This window comes from Sorex fumeus, unplaced genomic scaffold (genome assembly GCF_029834395.1).
Source record: "Sorex fumeus unplaced genomic scaffold, SorFum_2.1 ptg000073l, whole genome shotgun sequence".
NCBI classification, from domain to species: domain Eukaryota; kingdom Metazoa; phylum Chordata; class Mammalia; order Eulipotyphla; family Soricidae; genus Sorex; species Sorex fumeus.
The window spans coordinates 2,314,789-2,327,966 of NW_026606130.1; the positions used below are offsets into that span (position 1 = coordinate 2,314,789).

The window sequence follows — 13,178 nt, forward strand, 5'->3', positions numbered from 1 at the left end:
CTCTGAGAAGGCTTGAAAAAACCTCTCTCCATATGCTTCCAGATTTGCTGCTCTCTTTCCCACCTCATGTCATCCAAAAGAACTCAGAGACTTGATTCCGATAACAGGAAGGATGACTTAGAATTCTAGCTATAAGCAGAGCCATTTTTCACCTGGATAATAAATCACACAGCAAGTTATTTGGCTCTAATGATGCTCTTACAGGAAGGGCATAGGAGGTGCAAGAAAGGATTTGGGGATGGAGAACAGAATTCATGCCCCAATATACTTAAAGAGGAGTGCCAAAAGAAAACACATCTGAGCTCCTCTGCCTCCTGTAACTGAACTTACATGGTAGAAAGGAAGTAGAATGCATATGTTGCTAATTTTCTCATACAATTCTCTGCTAGGCATTTAAAAATAGGCCTCTGTTGTGCAGTACTGAGACTGGAGCTCTTTGCCACAAGAATCCAGGCTCCAGGGAGCTCCTAAAAATTCTTGGAAGAGCTTCTCTGGAAGGACTCAGCAGATTACATGCAGGACATGATTTTTTCCATACTCTGTCCCTATTGGATGGTCACGAGCCAAGAAACCATTGCAGGCCATGTCCAAGCTCTGCTGGAGGGTAGATTGGGCTGCCAGAAATGCTCAAATCATAAAGAAAGTTGAATGACTCACACAGAGTCCAGTTGTAGCAAAACAAAACTATCATTCTTCACTCTAAGTGGAACCTTAGACCTAAAGAGTATAATCATTCCTTCTCTGGGAAGCCAAGTTCAGAAAGCAAGTCTGACAAGTTAGTTCTGTCTTTACTCTAGATATGTCATTGTGTCCATTTCTATGTTGCCAGGGTTTCCCAAATTTATTTTTACTACCATCCCTTTCTCAGAAGAAAAACCATTTATCTTTCCTACCCCTGAATTTCTTTAAGTGAACAAGCAAAAAGTGCCTCAAAAACTGCACCCAAGGTTATTGCTATTCCTCCACTCTCATATGCCCTGATGATTCCAGCACCCCCTGAAAGGTGGATTCACCAACTTTGGTAAACACAGCCCTATACTGCCTAGGTAGATTAGATGTAAGAATTAATATAACTTTCAAAGTTTCTCTGGTAGAAAATCAGTGAAATTCCATATTCCTTATGTTATGGTGGAATGTTTTACTTCTCTCCTCCTTTTCAGGCATGTTTCTGCAAGATTGGCAGAAATAGAGCATAAAATAAACCTGTAGCCTTCATCTAAACTGACACTATTGAGTTTTTCTGTGGGACCAGTGGAACCAGAGTTTAACTGTAGCCTGAGTTAAGTTCAGAAGATAGGTACTGGGTCTGTGTCATGGGGGGGGGGGGTCTGATGCTAAGCATACTTTCTCATTTCCAGTATATGAATTTTTGTTTGTTTGGGGGAACATATGGCACTGCTCAGAGCTTACCCTGGCTCTGTTCTCAGAGATCACTCTGGCAGAGCTTGGGGGACCACATATAGGGAAGCACCCTTCCTGCCATACTATCACTCTCACCCCCAATACATTAATTTTCATCTGTTCAAATCACATCTACATCAGTATCCAGAAATACCTGGAATCATAAATGCAAATCAATCATCTGCTCAGCTTTTATAGCCCAAGATTCCCTCAGGAATCCTATATTTGTAGATGTTCACAGGGTTTACTCTAGAAGTTCATGTCCAAAAGGGCAGATTAGGTCATGAGATATATGGCCAAATGAAATAAAATTACAGGTTAGAGGAGACCTGAAAAGACCATCTGGATTAATCCCCTCAAACTACAGATACAGATATTGAGACCCAGAAAAGGGCATGGGACTCAAGTATTTTATAGCCATTCAGTGGCCAAAATTTGAACACTATATCCTCTCCCAAGATTAGACTCCTCCCATCAGCTTGGAACTCATAGGTACTTTTTAAGGACATTCCCTATCAATGTATCCTGAGAATCTTATATTGATGAGTGCCACTGGATAATAATTTCTGCTAACAGACTCTTTGGGGGACTTTCAATAGAAAGAACCACAGAATATTCTGCGATGAGAAAAGTATCCTTAGTTGAAACCCAGAAAGACTAGCCCTCAGTTTTGGAGAAATGGTCAGAAACCACTTAGTCTTACCTGGTGAAGGAGCTGGAATGTAGGCCAATGAAAGCGACAGCCGCTCCTGCAGTTGCTGTGATTCGGCATCCCAAACGATCAGTGAATATGCTCACAATTGGTGAACAGAAGAAGATCATGCCCATTGAGAGGGCTCCTACCCAAGCTGCAGAGAAAACAGGAATAGGCACCTTAACTTAATGTGATACTAAGTAGTATGGCCAGTGTCACTTTTTCTGGCCTTTCACAGTGGGTATTGAATTGACATATAATGGCAACCTGGCAGTCTTTAATGGCCAAAGAGATTTCCAAAGAGTCTTCAGTAGGGCAAGGTAAGAATAAGGACTCTAGCTCATAAATACACCCAGAATTTCAGAACTGAGAAAGGGTGTTTTTCAAGGTCAACAAGTCTATATATAAAAGAGCCTTCTCATTTGTCATCATGTAACTGCACTACATTTATCAGCCTCTTTAACTATTTAGTGCAATCATGTGATTGAATTCTGACGTATAGAATGTTGGTAAATTTAAATGCACTACTTCAGGCCTGAATCATTAGTAAAGCCACTATAAAGTTTTTTGTTTTCTTATGGGCTATAACCTCAGAGTGAAATTGGATGCCGTACATTAAAATTAATAGATTAACCAAATTAACATTTGGTTCTGTTAGGGTTTCTGAATAAGTACATTGAAATTTCCCTCCCTCTTCTGTTTGGAATCTGCCTGGACTGTCATAAAAGAAACACATTTATTGTTTTTTAAGTCATTGAATATTTGTTACAGGACTTAAACCACACAATCTGAAACAAATAGATTCCTTCACTATGATTTTACTGAAAAACAGGTCCAAAGATGTGAAGGGACTTACTTACCAAAGATCACATAGCAAATTAGTTCTGAACTTGGAGTCAAACTCAATTCTACCTTCCCAGTCCAAAGTTCTTTGTATTATATCTTCTATTACATCTTTGATCATTTGGATGTGTACAGAGGTTAGATGTGAGATAGGGGGTTTAAGCCTTGGGGTTATATTTGGACTAGAGGACATTTCAGGCACCTCTATGGACACTAAGCTAGCATTCATCACTAGGCTACTTGCTTCAGAATCAAGGAATAAGGAAGGGAGTTAATTAAATTTTCAGAAGCTACTGTAAGATTTCTCTTGGTCATCAGAATATGGTGAAGATGACCCTGTGAAGATTGCAAGACTAAAGAGTAGGGAAAACCACAGAGAGAGCTCTCTTGGAATTGTACAAGAACACAGGACATTTCAGGAATCATTGAAGATTTCTAAACACATTGCAAAAGTCATGTTATTCTCATGCTGAAATCCTTTATCAGAACCAATATTTAACAAATCCCTAACTGTTGACTAAAGACTTTATTTTGCAGGGGAGGGAGGTGAATATACTGGTGATGGATGTGGCACTGGAATTATGTGCATTATAAACCATCATTAACAGTACTGTAGATCACAGAATCTCAATAAAAAAGTTGAAAGAGTTTATTTTGTCTATAAAACCTCTTAAGTGTCAAGCAATACTTATCAGGAAGGAAAAATTTTGCCCCTTTACTTAGATTCTTCCAGCCCATTTTCCTTAATGAAAGAAAACCAAATTTCACTAATTAAAAAAAAATTTAGTTACTGGGACTAATAAAATTGTTACTCTATTTTCCATGGATACATCATTACAACACAACATCCACCACCAGAGTACCATGAGCCCTTCCCACTCCCTCACCCACGTAAATTCAGTTCTATAGACAAAATCTTCAGTTTCGATAATTCTGACCATTTGTTGCTTCATTACTATGTATCTTTTTCATCTTATATTTGGAATAGATTTATTGTTTTTTAGTGTCACCCTAGCTAAGCTCCAAATAAACTTTTATATCTTTTTAAATTATGAATATCCAACTGAACCAGAGGAGTATGATCTGAGTAATTTCAGGGTGAGTCCACCGCCATAGTTTCTTATCTCAGTGCCCAATAGGTTGATCAAATCTCCACTGGAATCTTTGCTTTGCTGGGGCACCACCTGAACATCGCCTAACTTCTTGGATCCAAAAACACAGGTCTGGGATAGAAGTAGATCTCAGCTACTATCATCATTTTACCTCTTCTCTTGCAGTTTCACCTCATTTGTTATAGGAATTTGAGCAAGTCATATTGCACTTCTCTAATCTTTAGCTTTCTTATCAGTCAAATAGATATAAAATTTCTGATGTAACTTCCTAAAATTTTTTAATGTTGATGATAAATAATCATAGGGTTATGTATATACTAATAGTCATGAAATATACAAAAACTAAATTCAATGTTCCATAGACTTAAATGCAAAGCTTTAAAAAATGTATCCAAAAGTATCAGCACTGTCAGCACTGTCCTCCCTTTGTTCATTGATTTGCTCGAGCGGGCACCAGTAACTTTTCACAACGAATTGTGAGGCTTGTTGTTACTGTTTTTGGCGTATTGAATACCCACGAGGATCTTGCCAGGCTCTGCAGTGCTGGTGGGATACTCTAGGTAGCTTGCCAGGCTCTCCGAGAGGAATGGAGGAATCAAACCCAGGTTGGCCACGTGCAAGACCAATGCTCTACTCGCTGTGCAGTTGTAGAAGGAAAAATTATAAAAGAAAATTTAACAAGAGAAAAATAATCGAAGAATGACTGTAATTTAAAAAGAAGATCCAGGAGCCATTAGATAATCTGAAGGATTGGAGTTTATGCTTTGCATGTGCAAACCCAAGTTTTATCCCTGGCATATCACGTTCCACAAAGCATCACCAGGTGTGGCTTTGGTTACCCCAAAGCATCACCAAGTATTTCTGGAAGTCCCCAATACCTAAGGGTCTGAGTAGCACCACATGTGTTGGCTTAAGCACCAAACTATGAGGCCCACACTACTAGGTTAAGTATTTCCAGGAATGACTCTGAGGACGCAAGCACCAATGAGGAGGCCCAAACTTAATTATTAAATATTAAAGTTAATATTAACAAAATAATATAATTATAATCACATTGCTGATAGACAAGTGTTAATAGTTACAATTTATCATTCTTACATTCAGTTTCCATTTTTGGAAAATATAAGGAGTGAGAGGGGAAAGGTTTTCTAGAACTTTTTATTATACTTGCACTCAAAGCTAGAATGCTCTTTCTCCATATTGTTCTTGCTCTTTTATGATAAAGACAAAAAATTCTTTTTTTTTGGTCCTCCCATTGCTACCACTCACCCTCCAAGCCAGGCTCCAGCCAGCCTGGCCTGCTTCCATGTTCTGGGGACCCAGAGAGCTTTAGATACAGCCAGAGACGGACAGGAGGGAAATAGGCAGGGTGAGAAAGAGAAACACATTCAGAACAGATAAACCATCGTCCTCTCAAACATCCTGTTCAACCCCAGCCCCTCTGTCTTACCATCTTGTTTGTAGGCCTTAAACCCAATGTAGAGGCCTCACCAAGTCTCCTAGTTAAGAGAATATTGGGCCAGGGGTTCTGGTCAAGATGGCGGCAGTGCAGCTGCAAAGCTGTCAGAGGGACGGGCAGCTCTCAGTGCTCTGAACAGCTGATGGAGCCATAAAATTTTTCCATGAGTGAGTGTGGAAGCTCCTTTTATATTCTGTCTCAGGGAAAACATCATTAAACAAAATTGGCTTGTCTCCCACCACAGAGCCCCTGAGGGACTCCTGCGTATGACAGCAGAGCACCCGTCAATGGGCAGAGCTACTGCAGCTCTCCATCTTATGGGTGATGGCAGAGTTTTACGGTGTCTAAATCAGGCTCTTTGGGTTCAACCACAGTGAAGCACGGGTTCTGGAGTTTGAGGCACCTCAGACTCTACTGGACTGGTGGCTGCAGCCCACCTGGAGTGCCCAGGCCGAGAACTGTAGCAACCCTTACTCTGGTACTGGTCCCTGCTGGGACCGCTGCTGCTGTTGCCACTGGGGTCCAGGGGAAGTGGTACCGCCAACAGGTAAACCTGGACCTGTGGAATGAATGCATCAGCAGCAGCCTAACAGTGCCTTCAGTCTTCCTGATACCCTGAAATTGTTACTGTGCCTCTGGCTGGACTCTAACAACTCAGGACCAAGTTTCCCAAGAAATTAAATTGCCAAAAGTTAGGTATGTGGGAGCCACACCCACAAACCACCTCCAGTTCAGACATAAAAGATCCTTTATTGGCCTTGCTTCAGAGATTCATAAATAAATATTGAAAGAGATTGAAAGCCACAGTTAATCTCGGACTCACACAAGGCTGAACATACTGGGTGGGATATATTGGAGGGGGTAGAATCAGCACATTCACTGCCCAGAGCCCCTGGCAGCCACTTGCTCCCACAAACCAAAATTGCTGCCATGCCCCTGGCCAGACCCTACCATCTCAGAATGGACCTCACCAAAATAGTAACCTGCTGAGAATTTAGGTATGTGGGTTTTGTGAATGAAATCTCCAGGCTGTCTCGGAGTTAGGATGGGCTACCTCCCCCCTTCCACTTCCCTATATTTTCTGAAGCACCAGTAGTCACTCCTATAAACCAACTCCATTGCCACCATATAAGCTCTTCTACTGGTTTCGCTTCAGAGACCCATAAATAAATCTCAAAAGAAAACAAAAGCAGCAGTTTATCTTGGACCAGCGCAAAGCTGAAGAGACCTGGGTAGATCGGAGGGAGGCATTAACCTGGTGTTTGCTCAAACAGATCCCCTGGAAGCTTACTCCTACAATCCAAAATTCCCACCATGCCCCAAGCCCAACTCTATCTTCTCGAGATGGACCTCACTGTGATATTAATCTGCTGAAAATTCGGGTATGTGGGTTTTGTGACTAAAATCTCCAGTTTTCCTTGGAGTCAGAATGGGCTACTTCCCTCCACCTCCCTGCACTTCCAAAAGCCCCAGCAGTCATGTCCACACCCCCAAAGCTGCCACCCAGTAAAAAAAAAGCTACTGTAGAACATAATGACTTCTTAGTACATGTATTGCAAACCATATTGCACAAAAGAAGAGAGACAGAGACAGAGACAGAGACAGAGAGAAGAAAAGTCTTCTAGCCTTCCATAGGGACAGGGGATGACGGGGGGAGAGGTGATGGTGAGAGGGAAACTGGGAACAATGATGGTGGGAAATGTACACTGGTGAAGGCATAAATGTTGGAACATTGTATAACTGAAACCCAATCATGAATAACTTTGCAATGGTCTATCTCAGTAATTCAATAAAAAAAGGAAAAGAAAATATTTGGCCAGATAAATAGTATAGGAGTAAAGCATTTGCCTTGCTGGTTTAAATACCTGGCATTTCATATGGACTTCTTAGCCCCGCCAGTAGTGATCCCGGAGTACAAAGTCAGGAGTAAGCCCCGAGCACTCATTCTAGGAGTAAGTCCTGAGCACTGCTGGGTGTGGCTCAAATAACTCTGGAAGTTGAAGACAAAGAATATTTCAATGAAACAGTTGAAATGTCTGAGAGTTGGGAATGGTGAAAAATATATTTTTAACAGGAGATATAGAGGATCAACTTTCTCTTTTTTTTTCTTTTTGGGTCACACCTGGCATTCCACAGGGGTTACTCCTGGCTCATGCACTCAGGAATTAGTCCTGACAGTGCTCAGGGGAACATATAGGTTGCTGGGAATCAATCACTCTACCCACAGTGCTATCGCTCCAGCCCCTAGAGGATCAAATTTCTAAACATACTGCCATCGTCAGAGGTGGCACCCTACAAACTTTCCACCATGCAGAAAGCATATTTTTAAACGAAGAGATGCACTACATACCAAACCGAATTTCTGACTAATAAAATTTCTGTGCAACAAGTCCTAGGACTTTAAGGATACACAAACCCACTATCCACAACTTTCATCCAGAATCTTAGAATTCACCTTAGTCACAATCACTTCAAGTGAATAAAGTACTCCTGGAGAGTTTTCCCCCAAAGGGCTGTACTTGAGGTAAACACTCAGCAGATAACACTTCATTTTTCGATCTAGACACCTACAGGCCATTTTCAGCTCCACTAGTGATCCATTAGTGCCCAATTAGTGATCTGACTCTTTACCAGACTTAAAGTCCTTAATGTCTTTGAAGTACAGAAAGAGTACGCACAGAATAATTAAAATGGAGACCAGACTCCTCATTTCTTGGCCACCAAAAGTCAATCTCTCGGAATTTCCCCTCTTTTAAAAAACTTTTTTATTATTATTTTTAAAAATTATGAAAGAGTACTGCTATTTATTCACGGAATTTTCCCTTTTATGTTAAAAAAATGAGAAAGCACTACTTGTTGTTACTGTGTTTGGCATATTGAGTACGTCATGGGGAGCTTGCCAGACTTTGCCGTGCAGGTGAGATACTCTTGGTAATTTGCTGGGCTCTCCGAGAGGGGCAGAGGAGTCGAACCCGGCTCGGCCAAACATATATATATATATATATATCCTTAATCTCTTTGTCATCTATGACTCCCTAAGCTTTGGCCTTTGACTTTATTATATCATTCTCTTATTTTTGCATTTATTAGTTCCCCTGATAAAGAATACATGAAAATCTTGATTATTGACTCTTGAAGTGCTTTCTCATATCTCTATTTAAGAGTCCTACCTCATGAAAAATATGGTGAAAACAACAAAAATGTATTATGTGGCCATGTTCTGAAGCTTAGCCATTCAAATGATTTGTCTCAACACTAAGAAGAGATGTCAGAATGAATCAGAATCTCTGTTCTGCTTCATTTTCACTACTCTTCAAAGTCCCTTTAAAAGGGTAAAAGAGACTAAATCTGGTTAGAACAAGTGGGAGTGGTCAAATTTCATAGGTAGGGCTTTAGGATCTTGTAGGGCAGTGTCCAGCAGTTCAGCATTATATTGGCACATCTGTCAGATGGTTGAAAATATTTGTGGAACAAAGAAAGGAATTTCAGAGTTGGGGAGCTCCAGATGGGAGAAATGCAATACTTTGGTCTTCCTTTGGAACTGAAATGGCAGGAGCCCTGACCTCCATTCTCTTTGTGACTGACCAGAGTGACCTCCAGCAGAGATTCATTTGTTAACTATTCCCAATGTCTTATGCAAGGCCTGAGTTAAAGGAATTATTTTTCCAGTGACTAAATAAATGACTCCTGTTGATGAAAGTTGATTCTAAACTTTTCCCTATTTTCTGATAATTCTGTGTAAGAACTCTTTACACCAGCTCATAATCACTATATATTTATTTACTTTCCTAATTATTCAAAATCCAATTTTGTCTAGAAATCTATATTTATAGCAAAGCTTTATTTAAAAATTCTGAATTGTTTGATATTTGTCCTGGTATTTAATCTTGTCAATGTTACTTTTTATTCTTCATTTGAATATGGTGATTTTTTGGCTTGGCATAGAAATACTGGAAAACATTATTTCTCAAGTATTCAACATCAAACTATTTCACTTTTAGTTTCTTTTCTTTTTTTTTTAATTTATTGAATCACCGTGGGAAAGGTTATATAGCTTTCAGGTTTAGGTCTCAGTCATGCAAATATCAAACACATTTCCCTTTACCAAAACTTATTTTTTACCATGAAGAACCCCAATAAAACCCCACCCCCCACCCCTCCCAGTCCCTGTGGGGCAGATGAATTCTAGTTAACACTCTATCTGCTTTGATTAGATTCATTGTTTCAATAAAAGATTCACCACTATTATTTAGAGTTAACCCCCCCCCCCCAAATCAGACATGCTGAAAAAGCATTGTGAAGTGATTTGCTTTCTACAGCTGGGTTCAAGCATTATATGTTGGTTTTGGATTTCTGCTATTTTACTTATTGACCCTGGAAGTATTTCTACTGAAAGTCAGATAGTTAAGAAATTGGTTTCTGTGCTCTGGAGACGTGGCCGTGCTGGAGAGCCGCTAGTGGGGGGCAACTGGTGGCCTCGGTAGGGCGTGAAGGGCGGACTGAAACGCCCCCCTTCCCATGAGGTTTTAGTCACCCCCAGTCCCCCGGCTCATACCTGCTGTCCACAAGGCTCCCATGTGGCCACCATCTTTCTTTCCAGAGGGAGGAGGGCGGAAGGGACCAACACCCTTTCCCCTCCAGGCAGACATGATGGCCTGGATTAACGCATAGTCCTTTCACTTTTCTGCTCCAAGCTGCTGGGTTCTGCATTAAGTCCTTGTGGTTCTGGGGCTGTGGCCGTGCTGGAGAGCCACTCGTGGGGGGCAACTGGTGACCTCGGTAGGGCGTGAAGGACGGACCGGAACACCCCCCTTCCCATGAGGTTTTAGTCGCCCCCACTCCCCCGGCTCATACCTGCTGTCCACAAGGCTCCCATGCGGCCGCCATCCTTCTTTCCAGAGAAGAGAGGGCGAATGGGGCAACACCCTTTCCCCTCTGGCAGACTTGATGGCCTGGATTAACGCATAGTCCTTTCACTTTTCTGCTCCAAGCTGTTGGGTTCTGCATTAAGTCCTTGTGCTTCTGGGGCCGTGGCCGTGCTGGAGAGCCGCTCGTGGGGGGCAACTGGTGGCCTCAGTAGGGCATGAAGGGCGGACCGAAACACCCCCCTTCCCATGAGGTTTTAGTCACCCCCAGTCCCCCGGCTCATACCTGCTGTCCACAAGGCTCCCATGCGGCCGCCATCTTTATTTCCAGAGAGGAGAAGGCGACTGGGGCAACAACCTTTCCCCTCCGGACAGACCTGATGGCCTGGATTAATGCATAGTCCTTTCACTTTTCTGCTTCAAGCTGCTGGGTTCTGCATTAAGTCCTTGTGGTTCTGGGGCCGTGGCCGTGCTGGAGAGCCGCTCGCGGGGGGCAACTGGTGACCTCGGTAGGGCGTGAAGGACGGACCGGAACGCCCCCCTTCCCATGAGGTTTTAGTTGCCCCCACACCCCCGGCTCATACCTGCTGTCCACAAGGCTCCCATGTGGCCGCCATCTTTCTTTCCAGAGGGAGGAGGGCGGAAGGGACCAACACCCTTTCCCCTCTGGCAGACTTGATGGCCTGGATTAACGCATAGTCCTTTCACTTTTCTGCTCCAAGCTGTTGGGTTCTGCATTAAGTCCTTGTGCTTCTGGGGCTGTGGCCGTGCTGGAGAGCCACTCGTGGGGGGCAACTGGTGACCTTGGTAGGGTGTGAAGGACGGACCGGAACGCCTCCCTTCCCATGAGGTTTTAGTTGCCCCCACTCCCCCGGCTCATGCCTGCTGTCCACAAGGCTCCCATGTGACCGCCATCTTTCTTTCCAGAGAGGAGAGGGCGAATGGGGCAACACCCTTTCCCCTCCGGACAGTCATGATGGCCTGGATTAACGCATAGCCCATTCACTTTTCTGCTCCAAGCTGCTGGGTTTAAGCATTATCCTTGTGTTTCTGGGGCTGTGGCCATGCTCCAAACTTAACTATGATTTTCAGAGAGAAACGTTTGGTGGTTTACTTCCCATGGATCACTTTGTATATAGAGAGATGTCGCGCGGCCGCGTAAGCGGCCATGCAGTTTTGAGGAAAAGTCCTAGTTCCCGCATACTCGAGCTGTGGTTGTAGAGGCTTCTGGTCACCGGGGTTCCATCTGGGGGACGCGGGATGCGGTACCTACCCCATCTGGGGCTTCCCGATGATCTCGGCTCTTTTTAGAACCTGTTTTTTTTTTCCTTCGGGATCTGTGGATCCCGCCCTCCATGTTGTCCTTCTCTTCGGCTGAATGCTGTAAATCTCTCTTCGGCTGAATGCTGTAAATCACTTTTAGTTTCTATGCTTACTTTTAATACAAATCAACTTGAATGAGCTGCCTACTACAGTCAAAATTTGTAAAGTCTAATAATCACTGAAAGTAAAAGTTCTCTTATTATCCATTTATTAGATTATTTGACCTTCTTGCTTCTGTTTATTGTTTATCTCTGCCTTTGGAATAAAAAATATATGATACAGTTCCTAATTTTACAAATGGTCACATAGAAGCCCAGTAAGATTTACACTAAGAATTACCTATGTCAAGTCTGAAATGAGGTCTTCACTCCTGAACCAGTCCTAAAAGGCTCACTGGACTCTTAATGATGCATGGCTCACTGATTTAGCACCCACTCGTTTAGGAAAATGGTGAGTTATTTACCTAAGTAGTCACGGAATTTTACAGTTGGTTCTTGGACTAGAAAATATCATGGTTATAAATTGAAATAACATACTCAGATTTCTCTGAGTGGGCTAGCCCAGCAACAATGTATTCTGTCAAATACATATGTGAGACAGAAGAGGAAAAGCAGCTAGAAAAAGAAGAAATAAGGAACAGAGGAGATACACATGATCTAGTATGAAAAGATTTATAGCAAAAAGCTTTATTAGAAATACAGACCAGAAAGTGTAAATGTAACCAAGATAACTTTAATGGCGAAATACAAACATTTAAGGGGAAAAGTATCAATTCTACATAAACTCATCCAAGAAAAGAAAAAGAATGAGTTTTTTCCAAATCATTCTGAGTATTATCCTAACACCAGAATTGGATAAAGACATCACAAGAAAGAAAAGCTTCAAACAAATGTCCTTCAAAAACACAGTTGCAAAGCCCTGTGCTAAAACATTTTGGCAAACTCAATCTAGCAATATATAAAAGGCTAATATATAAATGCATAGATTTATATACATAGATATACATAGACTTATACATTTATATACATAGACTATAGAAAAGGATAAGATATATAAAAGGCTAACTTTTCTTGACCAAATAGTTTTTACCCCCAAATGCAAGATTTATTCAACATACATCAATCAATAGAATTATCAGGACAAAAAAAATTTAAATACCAGAAAATTATTTCAATAAATTTAGAAAAGCATGATAGAGATTAGCATTCATTCAAAATAAAAATTTTGGGCCAGGCGCCAGAGAGATACTACAGTGAGGAGGGCATTTGCCTTGTACGTGGCTGACTCAGGTTTGATCCCTGGCAACCCATATGGTCCTCCAATCTTACCAATGGTAGGTAAATGAATAAACACATTGTGGTACATCCATTGAAAGAATAACTGATCAGCAAAATAAAGGAATGAACTATTTATATATGCAACAACTTAAATGAATCTCAAAATTATGGTGAATAAAAGAAGTCAAACTGAAAAATTTCTAG

At 41.7% G+C, this 13,178-nt stretch overlaps 1 protein-coding gene across 1 annotated transcript in view; it reads right to left on the minus strand.

Moving 5' to 3' along the window:
• Positions 1-13,178, minus strand: part of SLC16A2 (solute carrier family 16 member 2) — a 161,386-nt gene that overhangs the window by 14,711 nt on the left and 133,497 nt on the right. The window contains exon 3 of the mRNA XM_056130114.1: positions 2,105-2,249. Coding sequence (XP_055986089.1) covers positions 2,105-2,249 — 145 coding nt within the window. The remainder of the gene's footprint in view (positions 1-2,104; positions 2,250-13,178) is intronic.